General features: G+C 41.2%; 2 protein-coding genes across 5 annotated transcripts in view; one reads left to right on the plus strand and one right to left on the minus strand.

Moving 5' to 3' along the window:
* Positions 1 to 2,984, plus strand: part of rgs22 (regulator of G protein signaling 22) — a 42,820-nt gene extending 39,836 nt beyond the window's left edge. The window contains exons 12-17 of the mRNA XM_058053566.2: positions 4 to 162; positions 1,871 to 2,050; positions 2,121 to 2,291; positions 2,361 to 2,492; positions 2,581 to 2,680; positions 2,816 to 2,984. Coding sequence (XP_057909549.2) covers positions 4 to 162; positions 1,871 to 2,050; positions 2,121 to 2,291; positions 2,361 to 2,492; positions 2,581 to 2,680; positions 2,816 to 2,877 — 804 coding nt within the window. The 3' untranslated portion in view covers positions 2,878 to 2,984. The remainder of the gene's footprint in view (positions 1 to 3; positions 163 to 1,870; positions 2,051 to 2,120; positions 2,292 to 2,360; positions 2,493 to 2,580; positions 2,681 to 2,815) is intronic.
* A 223-nt stretch (positions 2,985 to 3,207) lies between these two features.
* vps13b (vacuolar protein sorting 13 homolog B) overlaps positions 3,208 to 21,352 on the minus strand; it is a 266,755-nt gene continuing 248,610 nt past the window's right edge. For 3 of the 4 annotated variants that reach the window (XM_058053559.2, XM_058053556.2, XM_058053558.2), the window contains 16 exons: positions 21,103 to 21,291; positions 19,068 to 19,214; positions 17,272 to 17,540; positions 16,779 to 16,906; positions 16,516 to 16,712; positions 14,749 to 14,873; positions 12,562 to 13,012; positions 11,557 to 11,715; positions 11,247 to 11,475; positions 8,070 to 8,246; positions 7,820 to 7,990; positions 7,513 to 7,689; positions 5,829 to 5,931; positions 4,512 to 4,680; positions 4,359 to 4,439; positions 3,208 to 4,256 (listed from right to left, as the gene is read on the minus strand). In XM_058053559.2, coding sequence (XP_057909542.2) covers positions 4,005 to 4,256; positions 4,359 to 4,439; positions 4,512 to 4,680; positions 5,829 to 5,931; positions 7,513 to 7,689; positions 7,820 to 7,990; positions 8,070 to 8,246; positions 11,247 to 11,475; positions 11,557 to 11,715; positions 12,562 to 13,012; positions 14,749 to 14,873; positions 16,516 to 16,712; positions 16,779 to 16,906; positions 17,272 to 17,540; positions 19,068 to 19,214; positions 21,103 to 21,291 — 3,024 coding nt within the window. In that variant the 3' untranslated portion in view covers positions 3,208 to 4,004. Of the gene's footprint in view, positions 4,257 to 4,358; positions 4,440 to 4,511; positions 4,681 to 5,828; positions 5,932 to 7,512; positions 7,690 to 7,819; positions 7,991 to 8,069; positions 8,247 to 11,246; positions 11,476 to 11,556; positions 11,716 to 12,561; positions 13,013 to 14,748; positions 14,874 to 16,515; positions 16,713 to 16,778; positions 16,907 to 17,271; positions 17,541 to 19,067; positions 19,215 to 21,102; positions 21,292 to 21,352 lie in introns of those variants that run through there. The other variant, XR_013627420.1, reaches the window with a different exon arrangement.

Here is a 21,352-nt window from a genome sequence, read left to right on the forward strand (position 1 = left end):
CAGAGTCAGGGCTTGTGGATGAGTTCCTCCAAGGAGATCCTTCTATTTCGACAGCTTCTCCTCAGCCCCGCCTCCTGTTTGCAGTTCCAACACTTTGTGTCCGTGAAGGGGGACTTCCTGGAGAATGATGTGCTCTTTTGGCAAGAGGTGCAGAGGTACAAGGTACAGCAACGCGAGCCGTCATTATCACAGCTTCTCAGATTTTTCTTCAAATATGTATATTGACTCTTTTATGGCTAAAAAATGTATATATATATATTTTGAAAATATAGCAAATTTGTAATAGTATGACTTACATATTGACACTGTTATGGTAAAACTGTTTTTTTTATATTTTGAAACTATAGCAACCATGCATTAGTATGACATATATTGACACGTTTATGGCAAAACTAAAAAAACATTTTTTTTTATATTTTGAAAATATATTAACCATGCAATAGTATGACTTATATGTTGACACTTTTATGGTAAAACAAAAAAAAAATTATATTTTCAAAATATAACAAACATCCAATAGTATACTTTGACACTTTTATGGCAAAACTAAAAAAACATTTTTTTTATATTTTGAAAATATATTAACCATGCAATAGTATGACTTATATGTTGACAGTTTTATGGTAAAACAAAAAAATACATTTTTTTAATATTTTCAAAATATATCAATCATGCATTAGTATGACTTATATGTTGACAGTTTTATGGTAAAACTAATTTTAAAAAATATATTTTTTAAAGATATAGCAATGACTTATAGATTGACACTTTTTATGGTAAAACTAAAAAAACATTTTTTTTAATATTTTGAAAATATAGCAACCATGCATTAATTAGTATGACTCATATATTGACACTTTTATGGTAAAACTAAAAAAAATTAATATTTTGAAAATCTAGCAACCATGCATTAGTATGACATATAGTGACACTTTTATGGTAAAAAAAAAAATGATTTTTTTTTACATTTTAAAAATGTAGCAACCATGTATGTCATTAGTATGACATATGGTAAAAACGAACTTTTTAAATATATTTTGAAAATATAGCACCCATGCATTAGTATGACTCATATATTGACACTTTTATGGTAAAACAATTTTTTTTAAATATATTTTGAAAATATAGCACCCATGCATTAGTATGACATATATATTGACACCTTTATGGTAAAACTTAAAAAATAATTTATTGTAATATTTTGAAAATATAGCAACCATGCATTAATTAGTATGACTCGTATATTGACACTTATGGTACAACTAAAAAAAATTTTTTTTTACATTTTGAAAATGTAGCAACCATGACTTATAGTGACACTTTTATGGTAAAACTGTTTTTTTTTAATATATATTTTGAAAATATAGCACTCATGCATTAGTATGACATATATATTGACACCTTTATGGTAAAACTAAAAAAAATTTTTTTTTGTAATATTTTGAAAATATAGCAACCATGCATTAGTATGACTCATATATTGACACTTTTATGGTAAAACAATTTTTTTTAAATATATTTTGAAAATATAGGAACATTGTAATAGTATCACTTATACATTGACACTAGTAAAAGTAACATTTTTGGAAGTACACCTTCTTGTGCTAGTCTTTGTGCGCCCTCACCCCGTTGACCCAGCTGGGGATGATCAGTCCCCGGCTTGTGTCCAAGTGGCGTGTATCTCCAGTTCACTTTGTTTCTGATGGCTTACGGCGGCCTTTCCAGCCATTGTTCCTGCATTCTTCACTGAGCTCCGTGTACTTGGCCTTCTTACGCTCGTGGGCCTCATTGGTTCCGTCTTCCCAGGGGACACTTTGTCCCAGGATAGTCACTTGTTTGGTTTTGTGCCACTTTTTGCACCTCCCTGCAGGACCTGTGTCATTCCCACAGCACAGACGCCACCATTCAACAAAAAATCTCCACCATCATCAACTGTTTCATCAACTCGTCCACACCTCCAGCCCTTCAGATAGACATCCCTCCGGGGCAGGCGCAGCACATTTTGGACAAACGCCATGAGCTGGGCCCTTACATCTTCAGAGAGGCACAGGTGGTGTATCAATGTGTGTGTGTGTGTGTTTCCGTTGTATAATCCACTATGTGATCCACTGTGCTGATAGATGTCAGTGTTCACCGAGCTGCTCAGGTTTTGGCCTGAATTTCAAGAACTAAGACGGAGTGTACAAGAAGGTCATCTCCAGGTGATGCTGCAGGACAAACGAGTCAAACATAAAGCCCGAGTACGGAGACAGAGGAGGAAAGAGGAGGAAGAGGAGGAGAGGAAAGCCCAGGTGAATGACTTTGTGTATTTATCTCTTTATAAACAAAGTTAAAGTTCATTCTTTTGTTTCTTTGTACAGGCAGAGCTAAAACAGATAGATTCCAGTTCTAGTGAGAGTGAAGACATGGGAAATGATTCCCATCAGGGAAAAGGAAGTGAAAAGCGACTGTCAACAACACAGAAGAACTTGCTATTGTATTCCCCAGAACCAGTAAGAAGATCATGTTCTCATTTAGGGAGGCAAAACATGAAAATAGTGATAGAAAGCACAGAGACTGTTGCTTATAATGTTCCCTCAGTTATCGTGGTCCTACTCCAAATACATGGCCGTTCTAAAGAGGGAGGAGACGCTACTAAGGAGGCAGAGTCAGAAGGAAGCGTCGTTGTCCACATATTCAGGTATACACAACGCTTCCATACGCCAAACTACAAGTTTAATTCAAATTCCATTCAGTAAAATGCACATTTATTCATAACTTCAAGGTACTCGATGTTTTTTTGACACTGTCACTCAACTTTGTGTATCCTTAACAGTGTCCTCCGATGGAAGTGTGAGGTCAAGAGGAAAGTCCTCCAGATCAATGTCAACAATGTGATGGAAAGTAGTGACAAATATCATTGATAAAATAATTTTAGTATACTATTTGTTCATTGGGGATTTGCACTTAGGGTTCCAGGAAACTCAACTAACTTGATTACGGCGTATTTTCATTTCCAAAAAAAAAAATGTTAGTCAATCTTGGTGAAATCAAACTTAATGAATTTCTACTGTGTAATATGCACTCCTTAGTTTATGTATAGAAATGAATTAAGACCTGGATTCATGCTTGTTTATACAGGGCTAAGTGATCTGATACATTTGTAGGTTAAATAAAAGGCAAATAAAGTAACTAAAATTTGTTTTAAAAAGTTTATATAATGCCATTGTTTTTTGGTTTTTTTTTCAGTTGCTGCCATGAATTGGACTGGTGAGCATCGCGCTTTTATTGTGGAAACGTTTATCAAAATAAACAAATCTGTAACTGCAACACGACGAGCGTTCCGTTTGCACTTCAATCTTGGTAGACATGATCCCGTACCAGTACTTGAAACACCATCTTGTTATGGGTTACCAATTTCAGAGCTACTGGATCTGCATTGAAACCAAAATCAATCGGCACACCTTGAACCGCTAGAACTGATTTAATTGTTAAAACATAATGAAATTTTACTTTATTTGCCTTTTATTTAACCTACATATGTGTCAGCTCATTTTACCTGACCCTGTATGTGCCCTGTGATGGACTGGTGACCAGTCCAGGTCTTACCCTGCCTTTCACCTACAGTCAGCTGGGATAGGCTCCAGCTCACTGTTGACCCTAATGAGGACAGGCAGTATAGAAAATGGAAGGATGGATGAACGGACACACGAAGCCTTTTTTTTTTTACTTTTTTACAACTTTTTTTAATTAAAAATTATTCTCTAAATATATTAGAATTTGAAAGCTTACATAGTCCAGAGGTACTAAGGCAAAAACAACAAGGTTTGGCATCAATGTACAGTAAGACAACTGTCAAAGATCATCTATTATTATTTTACTTGGCAGCTGGAGTTTGTGGCTTCATATATTTTCATATCATTTCTTGACAAGTTATAAATAAAAATGTTTTCTATTTGTGCTGTGCTTTACAAAATATAAATTCTCTAAAGGCAGTTTTTCAAGTTATCATCACGGATGACGTATCAGTGGAATCCGATGTGTAAGGCTTTATTCTTTACCATGGTGAACTTGCTGATGAAAACCTTGGCGAAGGCGGGGTCGACCAAGTAGCGGTACGACTTGGTGACGGAGGGCGGCGGCTCCGCGACCGTCACCGGAGGTTGCAGCTGCAGAGATGCGGCGGCAGAGGCGGGGAAATAGTGCGAGGCTTGCTTCACGTACTGTACCAGGCGCTGGTACTGCTGTTCGGATAGACGCTCTCGAACGCCGTCACCCTGAGGGAGGATAAAGGCTTACTACGAAAGCAGTGAAGTTCTTGCATTATCGAGACTAGTTATTATTATTATTATGAATAATAACTATGAACACTACACCACCTCTGCGTCGTTGGCTACTGTGTGCTGCTGTAATGTGAGTGTGAGTTCCCCCTGCCGTTCTGCTTCCTGTTTACATTCCACCTGCAGAGAACACAGCCGCATTATTTAGTCTCCAGACATGGAAAAGTTCTACCTGATTATGTATTCCCGTACCTCCGTGATAGGGAATGCCTGCTGCTGGGTGTCCTCGCTTAAGCTGACCACAAAAAGCACCTCCAAGGTGAGCAGGAGACAACCAGCATGCTCCTGCCCTGACCCACTCACAATGGTCACCTCCAGGGCCATGTGGAGCTCCGGTCGCCCCAACGATTGGAGCATTTTCCTGGAGCCGAACAGAAGAAAAGGCGAGTTAGGATGGAATTCATGAACTGTCTTTCATCGAGATGAGATAAAAATGATACATTTCCCATACAGGACCATGCAACAAATGACGTGATGTGTTTGCATACATCCTGTAATTTAAACATCTACATGAACGTGTGGCTCCTATTACACAGGAAGGTGAGTGTTCAGCCATGTTGCTCTGACAAGAGTGTTTACTTTGGAAAGCAGGTTCTGTAATTGCGCGGCAGATGTGAGAAGCAGCGTCGGGGACACTTTTTGATTCTGTTCAGTGTAACCGAGGCTCAAACAGTCTGACCCTTCAAACGGCTACCTGTAGTAAATATTACCGAGTGATGGACGCCTGATGGAAACCATGCAAAAGGAATAACGCCACAAGGGAGAATTCTCTCAGCGTTCTTGTATTTTCACATCATTAACTCGACATCTAAGGTGGAATGTTCCAAAGGAATAATAAATTTAAGATATGCCATTTTTCATCAGCGGTTGCTATTAAAAATATGGAACGTAGCTACTTTTGAAAAAAAAAAAAAAAAAAAAAAAAAACTCATTATGAAATGCAGTCCCTTGAATAAACTGTAATGTTAATATTCTAAGCATTCCACGGAGAGGAACTACGAAAAGGAACGCCAAAAAGTGATGCAGCGCTGAGCCGTGATCAGATTTCAATGATGCTGAAGCTGAAGGCAACCACGCCTGCCGCGGTGCAACATGCAACCTTAGTGATCCAGCTCCAAACCATCTGGCACCAAGAGGAATGTGTCCCTCTTCCACGTGAAGGCATCTTCTCTGGATAGACTCAAAGCTCACGAGTTTGAGCTGGAGGATTTGGCAGGGTGCTTACAAAAACCTTTTAACATGGCTTGACGAGAACAAGGGAGGGCAGGCTGGCTACCATGTGTGGAATCAAGGTCAAACAGACTTTTCTGACGAGTGGGGTGGTGTTAATGTAGCCTTCAAGACAGCCAAAATGATGAGAGGAAAAGTGGGAGAAAAAGAACACCGCATTTTGGAGAGCATCCAAGGAAAGCAAGCCCCACATGTCCCACTTTGAATGCAAAAATCCGACACAGTGAAAGAGACGCCTGCAGGAACAATGGTGGCCTTTTGGGGGGCGGGGTGTCATACCAAACATATTTAAGGTTGCTGTTGGGGGCCTCGGCTGATTTGTCCTCCGTTGGCAGATGGAGTTGTTGAGGAAGCTGCCACAGTCCTGCTCCATGGAGGATGCCTGTTCGGACACAGTAACACACCATTTAAGCAAATGCGGTGTACAATTAAACAGTCGCACAAATCATGCACACACAAACCTGAGGTTCAGACACCAGTCATGCAGGTGATACCGCAGCAAATATTCATATTCACAATAAATACACAATTCTTTCATGCTGTCATATTGCAAACACCACACGGAATTGTCCTAATTGTGCCAAAAACTGGTTCTAAATTCACTGATTCATTATTTATACAGCTACACAACAACTGTTTATTTTTGTTTCCTAATGTTGTGATTATGTTTGGTTTAGCTGTGCGTTAGCATGCAAATTAACAGACACGCTACTGTTCACCAATGCGGAATAACTGTTTCAAGGTTTAGTGTTGAGAATTAGTGGTGGGCAAAACCGTTCATTTCAGTGAAGCGGATTGTTCAGTTTCATTCAGTAAAAAGATCCGTTCATTTCGGTCATTTGGTCGTCAGCCTGTGATCTCCCCCTGTGCATAGACTCGGTCAGCCATGTGGAGTCAGTCCGTTCACTCATGTTCACGTTCGTTCCGACTCAACAGAGCAACAACACGTGATGACTAGTGGTGTGTCGGTCATGAACAAATGAGTCAAAAGAACTAGTTCTTTTTTGTGAATGGAATGACAGTGTCGATCAATCTCTCGGTCTCGGTATTTCAGTCAGTTAACCCCACCCACCCACAGAGCGAGGCGCAATGATAGGATAAGACAGGCAAGCACGCAGATAGTCCCGCCCTGCAAAAGGAACGATGAACTGACTCTCCAGCCAATCAAAAAAAGCAACTGAACACACTGAACGGGTCTTTTAGGGGCGGTGACCTCGTTCATTCGGTTCACAAAAAAGAACTAGTTCTTTTGACCCGTTCGTTCATGACCGAGACACCACTATTGAGAATGAGCAACACCAACACCTGCTTGAAAAGACGGCCTATTATTAGTAAATAAAATATGCATACGTATATAAACTTCCTGTCCACCACTTGCTGTGTTCCCCCAGGGGACACATTTACGGCAACACACATGAGCACGAGTCTTATTTACGTATGTCTGAATGCCTTATTTACTCTTAATATGTCTACTATGTTGGGTAATATGGGTGTAAACTAAACTATAGGGGTGTTAGTATATGTCTAGAGGGCTCTAATAATGTTAAAAAATTAAAAAATGTATGTGTTTTTATATATATATATATATAAATATATATATATATAATTCATTATTTAGTCTTATTATATCTACAATGTTGGGTTATACGGGCGTAAACAAAACTATAGGGGTGTTAGTATATGTCTAGAGGGCTCTAATAATGTAAAAAAAATGTGTTTATTATATATTATTTACTCTTATGTCTACTATGTTGGGTAATACAGGTGTAAACAAAACTATAGGGGTGTTACTATATGTCTAGAGGGCTCTAATAATGTAAAACAAAAATTGTGTGTGTGTGTGTGTGTATATATATGACATATGACAAAAAATATGGTCAGGAACCAGCTGTCTTCGAGCAAGAGTGATGAGTGACTTTTTTTGTTTCAAACCAAACATTAATAAGATCAACTTTGAACGCACCATATCCAGTTTGGGACACCAGTTCGGCTGCTCCTCCTATGGGCTTGGTGAAAACTCCCACAATTCCCTTCCCCATGCCAGAAATGACGCCTTTGGCTTTGCAACCAGCCGAGGTCTGCATCTCCCAGTTCCTTTGGAAATTCTGCATGGGCTGGTCCACGATGCCCGCTATTGCTCCTACAACAAAGACAAACCTTCATGTGTTATTTTGACTTTCCCATGCCATCCAAGTAATACTTCATTTGATTAATGGTGTAGACGAGTATGAAAATCAGAAGATTATTTTTGCACCCAAATCGTCACATACCCAACAAACTAATGCCAAGTCGTGACAGCCCCTGCCTAAGCCCGTCTCCCAGACTCTCTGGTAGCTGTCGCCTCCACTCTTCCTGCCTGGTATAGTGCTCCTCATCCAGAGACAGACGGTCCATGTTCCTGGCCAGGCTGGTGGCCAAGTTGGTGATGGATGTCAGGGTGCCTGAGTGCACACGGACTCTTTTTAATGCCAATTCAATGGCAACTGAAAAGGACGTACATCCTCCATGCACTGGGGTTACCTTTGGAGATGTGCTTGACAAAGGATGTGGTCCCTCTGGAGACGCCGCTGACAAAGGCACCGGGTCCGCGGGTCAGACCCTCATAGGGTAAACGGAAGAAATCGGACACGCCATTACCGATGCTCCGTACCAGACTAGCGGGACTGCCCAGAATCTCCAAAGACCCCACGACCCATCCTGATACACGAGAACAACCACAAAAACACAAAGCGAAGACAATTATTAACTTCTTCTGTTCAGATTAACAAATGTGAGATATAAATCTACATCAGGGGTGGGCAAACTACAGCTCGGGGGCCACATCCGGCCCGCCAAGCGTTTGAATACGGCCCGCCCCTTCTTTCCATAGTATTTCATTTAAACTCAACATGCAAGCTGGCATCATGGCTTGAGCCAACCTTTGATGGTTGTACCTGTTTTACCAATTTTGTTATTTGATGTGGTCTGTTTACAAAAAGCTCCTTAAAAAAGGGACACAAGCAAATAATAATAATAATAGTAAAAAAATAAATTTAATAAATAATAAAAAAATAAATTTAATAAATAATAATAGTAAAAAATAATTTTTATAAATAAATAATAACTTTAATAAATTAAATTTAAATATATTTAAATATAGTCTGCGTCCCCCCCGGTCAATTTTGTTAAATCAAAGCGGCCCCATAGTCAAAAAGTCTGCCCACCTCTGGTCTACATAATCCATATACCATCTAGAATCAGTCACTAAAGACAGAATACAATATTGGGCTGTAACCCATAGTGCAGGGGTGGGCAAACTACGGCCCGGGGGCCAAATACGGCCCGGGGGCCAAATACGGCCCGGGGGCCAAATACGGCCCACCAAGCGTTTGAATCGGGCCCGTCAGTTGCTTTCTAAGTATTTCAACATGACTTTTCAAGTCGAATGTCTTAATTAGTAAAAAAAAAAAAAAATGTAAAATTAAATTACATAGTTTTATGTGATGTGTTTAAAGTGCTCCTGAAAAAAGGGACATGAGAACATACAGCTGATAGTAAATTAGACAAATAATTCAAGGAAAATTATAAGCACAAAATAGTGTGTGTGTGTTAAATATATGTTTTGTTAACTCAAATATTTGCCCACCCCTGCCATAGTGGAATATTTCACATTTTTGGACATTTGGCTATAAAGGTAAGGCAAGGAATAACTTACCAGAATAGTCATTAAAATTTGCATACCGGCCCGAATACTTCAGTAAAAATGTAATCTTAGTAGTAGTCATGATCATTTTAAGAGCAAAGGAATAAACCAGCAGCACCTGCTCACAAACAAGCCTCCCGAGTACGTTTCTGGGGCGTAAAAGCTTCTTGCCAAAAACACTTTATAGAGTGTGAGACTCTCTCTACAAAAATGTTCAACATCATGATTTGATATTAAACCGTGTTAAACCTATTGGATTACATTCTCAAGGTTCCACATATGCTAACACACATACGCTATACGATGATGCAAGTAGCAAAGTGGATTTATTGCACCGTACTATCTCACCTCTATCCAAGAACTGAATTTACGGCTGGTTGATAGTCACACTAACTGACGAATGCGCGTGCAAAATCAGATAGACATTTCTCAAGACGCCCGTGCTCGCTTTGATGCTCTACTCATTTTAACGGCGGTCACTTAGAGGCCATATTGCTTTACATTGTCTCTCAGCAGCGGTTTGAGCCCAGACGGGAGCCTCGATTTTACAGTGCTGAGTCATCCTCTTATGGACGTGCACATACACAAACATGTATCTGCATGTGCTTTATATCCATATGCCTCCTTTGTGTGTGTGTTTGTGTTTAAATGTAGCGTTATACATCCTGAAGCTAATCAGACCCAGAACACAATGCTTGCCCAAACTAATGACGACTCCAGGAAGTGGAGAACACGCGGAGGTGTTGAAATACAAGCAGAAATGATGGCTGTAATGACACACAGCGGAAAAGGAGAAATAAATCCAGCCAGAAGAATAATTTCTGATGTGGAAATGATGGGTTAAATAAGACCACATGTGGAGGCTTCAACTAGACAAGACAAGATCATGGGCCAGAACTCCAGAGCCTTCATGCTTTTCGGCCAACTTCTCCATGGTGACGGTTTAGATGAACCATAATGTATCAGCAGCAATCAGTAAAACATTATGAAGCCCTTTTTTCACATGTAAGGTGAGTCAGATGCTGGAGTACCTTAGCTGGGCGATGCTGATCTGTGGTAAGTTTGTGCCAACTGCCAAACACCCAGTTTTTTTTTTTATTATTATTATTTTTTTTTACTGCGGCTGGATTTACATTGGCCATAACAATTCCACATTGGATGAAGAGTCTTGAACCAGTCATGATGTGCTATTCTTATCACTATATTGACTTACTATGGTAACCATTATGTCATTGTATGGTCATATCACCTTGTACTTCGGTACGTGGCAAAAATATAAAAATAAATAAAATTAAATTAAAAAAACTTAAAAGCACTCTGCAAAACCTCATTATCTGACGCTTTGACGTTTTTCTTAAAAAAAAAAACATTTATTAATTAAAATAAATAAATAAATCAAAGAGACCAGGGTTCAATCCCACCCTCGGCCATCTCCGTGTGGAGTTTGCATGTTCTCCCCGTGCATGCGTGGGTTTTCTCCGGGTACTCCGGTTTCCTCCCACATTCCAAAAACATGCTAGGTTAATTAGCGACTCCAAATTGGTAGGTGAATGTGAGTGTGAATGGTTGTTTGTCTATATGTGCCCTGTGATTGGCTGGTGACCAGTCCGGGGTGTACCCCGCCTCTCGCCCAAAGACAGCTGGGATAGGCTCCAGCAGCCCCCTCGACCCTCGTGAGGATAAGCGGTACAAAATGAATGAATGAATGAATAAAAAATAAATTAAAACTTAAACTGTATTATGGAAAGCAGGAAGTGAACAAATGTAACAGTTACTGATTGTAAAAGTACCAGATGGAGGGGTAGGATTTAATAAGCTTTGCTTCTTCCTACTCCTTTTGGACATGTGGAACTGTGAACTGATTATGTGATGCATTCAATTGTAATCTGATGAAATAAAACCATTACATTTTTAACACTTGACATCAAACTTTGGAAAAAGTTCCAAAATCGGAAATGTTAAAAACGGAACAAACTACCAGCAGGGCAATGAACAGTGTGACAACTATGACGCACCGGCTCTGAAGAGGGCCCCGGCAGCATAATGCAAAGCCAGAGCGTGGACGAGCTGTCTGGCCGTGGTGCAGAGAGGCCCTCGCTCAAACAGAGAGAACGCCAGAGGTGTGTGGTCGGAAGCGATGTACAGCTTGAGGGACGCATGGATGCTGACCAACAGGTTGACCGGCTGAATGGTCAACTTCTGCAGACGCACAGGTTGCACCAGCGTCTGTATGGACTGATGTACCTGTAGGATGCAATACAACGTTACCTCCATATTTGCCTTGATTATCTCCGCTTGTGAATGTTACAAAGTACGACATAACACCTGCTCAGGTAGGGTGAGGTCTGAGGCAGCTTCTTTACACGTCTGAGGCTTCACTGAGGTCATAGCGGAGGCAGGGATGAAGGTGTGGAACAAGGTTTTCACATAGTAAACAAATGTGTCCTCGAGATAGACTCTTGCAGGCTGAACTTGGATGTTAACCTATGGAGGATGCAAACAAAGGAGAATTGAAACTGTAGAGTTGCGACATAGCCAAACATGGCAGAAAATGAGATGATTACCACTATAAAAGGCCTATGAATTACTTTTCTTGCCGCTATATAAACTATATAGAATGTGAAGAATAAGAAGACACAGCAGGAGGGATCAGTGTTGCCAAGTTAGGGACTTTGTCGCAAAATTTTATGTTTTTTTTTTTTGTGTTTTTAAAGGCACTTGGGGAAAATTAGGTGGACACTTTTGGAGACTGTTTTTCACAAAAAATTTTGGAAAATTTTATGTATTTTTTTAATCAAAAATTATCTCTGGATTGTGACATAAAAAAATTAAAAAGACAAAAATACAGGACAGAAGACAGTTTGCTTGTAGCCAACACTTTCCAGCTGTAGAGTTGCGACATATGACACAAAATGAGCTGATTCCCACTATAAAAAGGCCTATAAATGACTTTTGATGCTGCTATGTAAGAAAGAAGAAGACACAGCAAGAGGGATCAGTGTTGCCAAGTTAGGGACATTTTTTTTTTTTTTTTTTTAAATCAGAGCCCTAGATACTCTTTGTTTTTTGGGACTTGGGGCAAATTAGGTAGACACTTTTGGAGACTGAAATGAACAAGCAGAAAAATAAAAATAACAACCCACAAGCGGCTCTGGATTGTGACATTTAAAAAAATTTTAAAAAGACAAAAATAGGGGACACAAGACTTGTGCTTGTAGCTATAACATTTTCTAAATAACCACCACGGATAGATTGCAGCCCTGTGGTGAAACGCTGCGTGCTGTCACAGCACAGCACAATGACAAATAGGTTAAGATAAAGTAATCCCACCTCCTCCAGACTGCATCCGTCCCCAGACAGGATCAGCCTCAACTGCAGGAAACAAAAACGTTTAAACTCCTCCAGGCGTTCATCCGTGTCAACGGGGTTGTCATGGTTACTCCACTGATTCCTGAGCTCGCTGGCCCCCTTTTGCTCCTGGCACAGCAGTACGGGGAAGTGGAAGCTCGCACGGTTGTACAGCTGGTTGTCCACTTGCAGGCATAAGCAGTACACTTCAATGAGAGAGGCTTCGGGCATAAAAGCCAAGAGGGACGCTGCAGCTGCTCCAGGCTTGGCAGTCACCTCAGGGGGCAGGGAGGTGGGTGCCGGGGCCTGTCTGAGCAGCAGGTTGGTCAATGTGAGCCTCAGCAGCTCCACAGAACCCGAGGGGCTTGTGATGTCATCACTCAATGCCACACTGGCCTTACTCAGAAGGACACTGAAGGACAGCTTGGTGGAGCTGGAAAAATGAATTGGATGAAAATAAATACACTTCCTCCATTTCAAACACAGATTCATTAATCATTATTTATAGAGCATAAAAGAGGTGAGGTCCATCACAGCATAATCCCAAAAACTGTCTGAGGTCATTTGCTTATGTTTACCTGATATGTAATCACAGAGATGTGGTGCTATTCAATCTTTAATGATGTTTAGTGTTGATGTAATGGAAGAACCTTGTAAAGCCATGTGCTGCAACACTAAACCAATAAGAACACAGCAGGTCTTCATGGGGGAAAAGATGGCACTATTGACATTGTTTGAGAACCCATTATCAGCAATTATTATTATTCATTCATTTTCTACCGCTTATCCTCACGAGGGTCGCGGGGGGTGCTGGAGCCTATCCCAGCTGTCTTCGGGCGAGAGGCGGGGTACACCCTGGAAACCGGAGTACCCGGAGAAAACCAACGCATGCACCGGGAGAACATCCATCCATCTAATCATCATCCATCCATCCAATTATCATCCATCCATCCATCCATCCAACCATCCATCCTTCCAACCAACCATCCATTCATCCATCCTTCCATCCAACCATCATCCATCCATCCATTCATCCATACTTCCATCCAACCATGATCTATCCATTATCCAACCACCCATTCATCCATCCTTCCTTCCTTCCTTCCATCCAACCATCATCTATCTATCCATCCATCCATCCATCCATCCATCCATCCAACCAACCATCCATCCTTCCATCCAACCATCACCCATCCATCCATCCTTCCATCCAACCATCACCCATCCATCCATCCTTCCATCCAACCATCTATCCTTCCATCCAACCATCTATCCTTCCATCCATCCAACCATCCATTCATCCAACCATCCATTCTTCCATCCATCCATTCATTCATCCATCCATCCAACCATCATCCTTCCATCCAGCCATCCATACTTCTATCCAACCATGATCTATCCATCATCCAACCACCCATTCATCCATTCCTCCATCCTTCCTTCCATCCAACCATAATCTATCCATCCATCCATCCATCCAACCATCCATCCATACATCATCCATCCATTCATCCATCCTTCCATCCAACCATCATCCATCCATCCAACCATCCATCCTTCCATCCAATCATCATCCTTCCATCCATCCAACCATCCATTCATCCAACCATCCATCCTTCCATCCATCAATCCATCCAACATCCAACATCCATTCATCCATCCAACCATCCATCCATCAAACCACCCATTCATCCATCCACCCTTCCTTCCATCCAACCATCATCTATCCATCCATCCATCCAACCATCCATTCATCCATCCTTCCATCCAACCATCATCCATCCATCCAACCATTATCCATTCCCCCATCCATCCATCCAACAATCATCTATCCAACCATCATCTATCCATCCATCCATCCAACCATCCATTCATCCATCCTTCCATCCAACCATCATCCATCCATCCAACCATCCATCCTTCCATCCAACCATTATCCATTCACCCATCCATCCATCCAACAATCATCTATCCAACCATCATCTATCCATCCATCCATCCAACCATCCATTCATCCATACTTCCATCCATCCAACCAACCATCCATTCATTCATCTAACCCTCCATCCATCCATCCATACCTCATATACATTGAGATTTGCAGCATATGATCAGAAGTACTTGTGACTAAGATATAAGCACACTAAACAAGTGTCTGTATTCAAATACCTGTTGTGTTGGTTGGTTAGAACATCCACATCCACACCGCCCTCTGGTGACAGAGTCAGAACTATGGTTCCTTTCTCATATCCCACATCTACGTAGAGACAACCAAAGCCAGGCAAGAACACAACCTGAGCAGGAAAAAAAAATAATATCATGTTAGTAGTGAAACAGTTTAAGACCACACCCCTAACAAGCATAACGTTTGAGAAAACAAACAGAATGCAACCTCAAACTACCAGATTCATATCTAAGAATCCAACGTTCCGAAATGAACCTCCAGGATCCACGGGATCTGCTCCTCATGTGACAAAAGGAAGCAGATCCCTGCTGAACACTTCACTCGGCAGCCATAACAAGGCTGACCTTTGATCTCTCACCCGTACCACCGAGGTCAGACCAGGACCTGGCAGTAACCAGAGATACGCAGCCTCAGCCTCAACCCCGACCAGCGGCCGGCTAGACACAAGACTAAACATTACACATCCTTCTTGTTAGCCTAACCCCTGGCTAGCTCGCTGGTCGGCGTAAAGGTACGCTGCCAGGGTCTTAACTTAAACACAGCAGGGCTAAATACACTTCATGGAAATGTCTAACATCTAACATTCATTTTCTATGCCGCTTGATGTCAGTAGGGTCACGGGTTAGCTGGGGGCTCACAGGTGGGGTACACCTTGGACCGGTCACCTGGGGACGTACAAACAAACATTCATACCTATGGACATTCTCTATTATTTTTTGGAATGCTAGAAGAAGTCGGAATAACCCCCGCTAGCAACTCCAAGGATTCAAACCTGAGAAAGTCATATTAAACACTATTCCACCGTGCCACCTAACACCTTACATAACTTTTACACATTGAACTGGTGTCATTTTATGGGATATTCCTTTATATGTCATGTGAACACTTTATTCTAATATGAGGAGGAGGGACAACAGGAACAAGCCCCCCCCCACCAGACTTATGAAATATAATACTTAAATATTTAAATTTTAGATATTGCAGGAAGTAATACGCTCAATCAAAAACAAATAGCAATGTATAAATTAATTCATGCATTTTTACCACTTATCCTCACGAGGGTGCTGGAGCCTATTCCAGCTGTCTTCGGGCAAGAGGCGGGGTACACCCTGGACTGGTGGCCAGCCAATCACAGGGCACATATAGACAAACAACCATTCGCACTCACATTCATACCTATGGACAATTGGGAGTCGCTAATTAACCTAGCATGTTTTTGGAATGTGGGAGGAAACCGGAGTACCCGGAGAAAACCCATGCAAACTCCACACAGAGATGGCCGAGGGTGGAATTGAACTCGAGACTCCTAGCTGTGAGGCCTGTGTGTGAACCACTTGACCACCATGCAGCCCAATGTATTCATTCATTTTCCACCACTTTTTCCTCACGAGGGTCGCGGGGGTACTGGAGCCTATCCCAGCTATCTTCGGGCGAGAGGCGGGGTACACCCTGGACTGGTGGCCAGCCAATCACAGGGCACATATAGACAAACAACCATTCACACTCACATTCATACCTATGGACAATTTGGAGTCGATAATTAACCTAGCATGTTTTTGGAATGTGGGAGGAAACCGGAATACCTGGAGAAAACCCATGAAAACTCCACACAGAGATGGCCGAGGGTGGAATTGAACTCGAGACTCCGAGCTGTGAGGCCTGTGTGCTAACCACTTGACCGACGTGCAGCCCAATGTATAAATTATTAATTGTAAATTTGTCATACAAAGAAATAAACTCTGAGCTCGTACCTGAGTACCAGGGCAATTAATGTCAATGGGTTCGGTCCAGTCTGTGGTGAAGACATCCGTTATTGTTTTCAGTGACAAAGTGGGCAGTGGTTCTCTCTGCCGGCAGTCGGGGAAACTAGAAAAGTGGTGGTAGAGCTCGTGGTGGATCGAACAATTTGCAGGAAGAGGGCAACAGTACACCTCTGTTTTTGGAATTTCTGCAAAAGATCAATATTTAGTCAGTGGAAAATGTAAGGAGGAAAGTCTCACTTCCTCCTTCTCACCTTTGACATTCTCCTTAAGCATCAACGGGATTGGACACTTGTTGTACACCAGCATGTGAGGACAAGGATCCTCATTGAGAGTAATGAATGTCACCCCAAGGTGCTCCTGATACGTCAGTACTATGGCTCTGAAACGTAGAAATAAAAACAAACAAAACCATGAAAAACATTGCCTCAGCCTCTTAGAGCCGTTAGATATTATTCTACGTCAAAGCCCTGAGGTGCATCATTGACAGAGCGCCAACAGAATGAATGACGCACTTTTAATATCACAAGAGAAGAATAAAAAAAAAAGAAAAGAAAAGAAAAATAGAAGGATGAAAACAAGCTCAGGAACTAACTGGAAATGTTAAGGGAGTTTTCTCCTCTGCTTCATTAGCACTATTTAACAAACACTAAATGTTCACTTTGACTCATGTGCCAGCTCGGTTCAATACCCTGCTCTAAATGGACTGTCCCTGCCAGAGGGTCACACACGCTGCAGTTAACCCACCTGGTGTTCGGGCCACCCCCGGAGTTTGTTTCCCCGGGAACCGACACACTCTGCCTGGGGAAGTCTGCTCGAATGGGAGTGGGCGAGCTCCACGCTGTAGACCCCAATAATGAGCTGAAAAGCATGTATTTTAAAGGCAAGGGGAACTCCACTTTGCCTTGGTCGCTGGTTTGGAGAAGGTCCCAGCATGGCACTGAGCGGGGTTTGGCTGGAGAGGACACTTCACATGGCGTCAGAGTGAATGCTGCCGTCTCTGGTATTTCACAGACCTGTGCAAAATAGAAACATAACATTTCGAAAACATTAAAATCAAAGCAAATAATTATGACTTGCTTTCACCCGACTGAGACTTTTTTTTTTTTTAATTAAATTGAGTAGCACAGAAACCCTGCTGGGCTGCTTTAAAAACACTAACCTCCACTCACCCACTGTGTTGTCATTGAAGACGTTTTCTTTCTAAATTTCAACCCTCCTGACAACTTCCAAGCTCTGCCATCTTTCTTTAGGGAGATCAGAAGCCTACATTGTTTTACATTACACTACAATGTTGCTCTCATCAGGGCCAAGCAGGAGATGAAAGCAAGAAAGGAAACCTGCATCCAATTTTGTTTGTCTAATACGTATCCCTATGAAGTGCTGTTGCCTCATAGCGAGAACAGTGGAAGGACAAAGGGCAGTGTGTGGGGGGGGGGGCAACATGATCTAAAACGGCTTGCTGTGTACTTTTAATGCATTTGTGTGGTCGTTATGGTGTCTCTGTGCGAGTCATGGGCACGTTACATGTACTTTATGTGTGAATGGGCTATATGATAGGATGCAGCACCGTACACAAGCACATACCGTATATGTATGAGGTAGCAATAGAGAGCGACAGGTCAAGGATTTATAGTGTATTTATAGTGTATATTGTACTCAAATACCTTGTATAAACTTGCTTAATTTCATTCATTCATTCATTTTCTACCGCTTTTTCCTCACGAGGGTCGCCAGCCAATCACACGGCACATATAGACAAACAACCATTCACACTCACATTCATACCTATGGACAATTTTTTAAAATCAAAACGTACATTTTTATTTGTGAGAAACCTACTTATGTTTTGTTTGCTTATAATTGTTTATTGGTATAAAGCTGGCTGCACAATGACCGAGTGGTTAGAGCACAGACCTCACAGCTCGGAGACCAGGGTTCAATTCCACATCTCTGTGTGGAGTTTGCATGTTCTCCCCGTGCATGCGTGGGGTTTTCTCCGGGTACTCCGGTTTCCTCCCACATTCCAAAAACATGCTAGGTTAATTGGCGACTCCAAATTGTCCATAGGTAGGAATGTGAGTGTGAATGGTTTGTCTATATGTGGTACCCAGCATGTCTTGCAGGTCATAAACTAATAGAAAACAGTATTATTGTGCATGGATAATAGTGTGTCATGCTGTTACATTCCACTTACATTCATTCATATTTGGTTACACCTTGTATAAGATAGGGATGTATTTGGTTGGATGACACCTTGGAGGCTTGTGTTGTGTCAAATTAGGCTAAACCCCCACAAATTGCAGAGATCTACTGTGCTGCAAATGCCATAAGTGGTCATTTTTGCAACACATAATGGATCTTTTTATATTCTACAGTTGTCAGTAGAGGTGGGAATCTCTAGCCACCTCAGGGCTTGATTTGAATACATATAAAAAAACTATGCAATGAGCATCATTGCTAATACATAAGTAAAAACAACATAACAGTCTTTTGCACTCATGGAATTAGTATGCATAAAAATAAACATTAAAGCACATTACCTGGTTATCATTCCCCAGCCGGTGGTCAGTCAGCAGAGGCCTGCAGTGTATTGTGTAACCGGTGTTGTTGACAAGGATTGTTCTGTCCTCTATCTGGAGGATTTGGATGCCGTGTTTCACCGTAGATGACACACAGAACTGACACAGCTACGGAAGAAATCACAGACAAAATTTAACAGATATTTATTTGTTTCATTACAGTGACATAAAACGCGGATTAAATCATGGCGGCTATGTTTTCCATATAATCAAATATCACTTGCCACTCACTCAAACTCATGAGTGCTGAGCGTATGCCTTGAGTAGAGTTGTAAGTTAATCTGTAATGGTAATGGTTTTATTTCATTTGAACATGCATCAGATTACAATTGAATGCATCACATAATCAGTTCACAGTTCCACATGTCCAAAAGGAGTAGGAAGAAGCAAAGCTTATTAAATTCTACCCCTCCATCTGGTACTTTTACAATCAGTAACTGTTACATTTGCTCACTTCCTGCTTTCCTAATATAGTTCAAGTTTTTTTATTTTAATTTTATATATGTTTTTTAATTAATAAAAAAAAATAAAAATAATAAAATATAAATAAATATATATATATTTTTTTCCACATACCTAAGTACTAGGTAATATGAGCATCCAATAACATAATGGGTGCCATAGTGTCAATATAGTGATATGTATAGCACAGGGGTGCTCACTTTTTCAGCATGCGAGCTACTTTTAAAATGACCGAGTCAAAATTATCTACCCACGACAAAAACGCAAAACATCTATTGATTTTCAGATGTATTGAGGATTATTTGTACGTACAATGTATGTTGATGTACCTTACATAACCAAATGAGCCAATATTGCAAAACACACAATTAACTATTAACATTTTTTGTAATTACCTGAGTTTACTTTGATGACTTGCACTGAATTGAATCAGCCAGGGATGCATAGTCCGGACAGTAGCTGCTGATAGCCAGGTTAGCCAGGCAAACGCACTTCGAAAAAGACATTGTGAAAAAAAAAAGTCCACCTCCCATTCCGTATGGAAGTGATATGTTATTGCCTTTTTACTTGGTCCAGCTACTTCACTCATTTTAATGACCATAAACTTTAGCGAGGTCTTAAAATCTGACGCAATTCGCCGACTAGCTTAGCACTTTGCATCGTTGTTTACGCACGAGCGGTGACCTAAAGGTCAAAATCCAGTTGTCATCTGACTGGTTGTCCTGTATGTCAATCAAGTAACGGGGATGGATGATAGGCTGACATCGTAAGTTCTGCTGCACTTAGAGACGTTGTTTGATTTGATTGGTCACCCGAAGGGCAACATTCAGTTGTCATCTGAATGGCTGCCCTGTATATCAATCAAGTGACGGCATTGATGCTACGATGATATTTTTTTAATGTCACGCCGCGATCGACCAGCGATCGACCAGTACCACCTCCGCGATCGACCTGTAGATCGCGATCGACTTAATGAGCACCCCTGGTATAGCACATCATGACTGGTTCAAAACTCTTTATCCTTGTATTTAGCAAACATCAACTGCTTGTATTGTTTCGTGAATTGGCTCATCGTTGTGCATTGTTTGATCTGTAGTAATATAGAACCGCGCTATATCATGCTAGCAGCTCTTTCTAACATTTTCATTCCCTTATTTAGCAACATAAGAGGGGCAAGATATTACAAACAGCCCGATGCAGTGTAGTTCTACATCACTGCAAACCTCAGCGACATTAACAAAGAACATCTGTTGTTGTCTCTGTACAAGCTAGCTTATAAAAGCTCTTGTTCGGGATCTCATTAAATTGTGCAGGTGGACCTAATTCAGTGTCTTGAGACTTATTTTCCATTTCACCATTCAGGTTTGTCGGTGCATGGCAAGGATTGACTACATTAAAAATGTAGCAGCAAATCTTTCTTGAGGATTTTATCGTCTCCTCCCCACCCCTGGTCATCATGTCATACACGTTTTGTCATGTGCCCAAGTATATAAACAACTCCTGATTATTAAATACCTATTTTGCTGGCCCTCACCTTCTGTCTGCCGGGGAAAGCTCCCAATGTGATGTCCGCCTCCACGTAGCCTTCCTCATCCAAGGTTACTACCTCGGAATTTGCACCCTCCTTCCATCGAGGTGAGGTCAGATCATGCACCAGTTTTAGTGCAGTAGACTTGTGGACTGTGTTTGTTTGAGCCCAATATATGCCGATCTGGAAAGCTTCCTACATGGTAGAGAGCAATAGGGGGGAAAAAAAAGACATAAAATAATAACTTCTTATGGCT

Source organism: Doryrhamphus excisus, linkage group LG5 (genome assembly GCF_037039965.1).
Source record: "Doryrhamphus excisus strain RoL-2023G ecotype Guam linkage group LG5, RoL_Dexc_Guam_v1.1, whole genome shotgun sequence".
NCBI lineage: Eukaryota > Metazoa > Chordata > Actinopteri > Syngnathiformes > Syngnathidae > Doryrhamphus > Doryrhamphus excisus.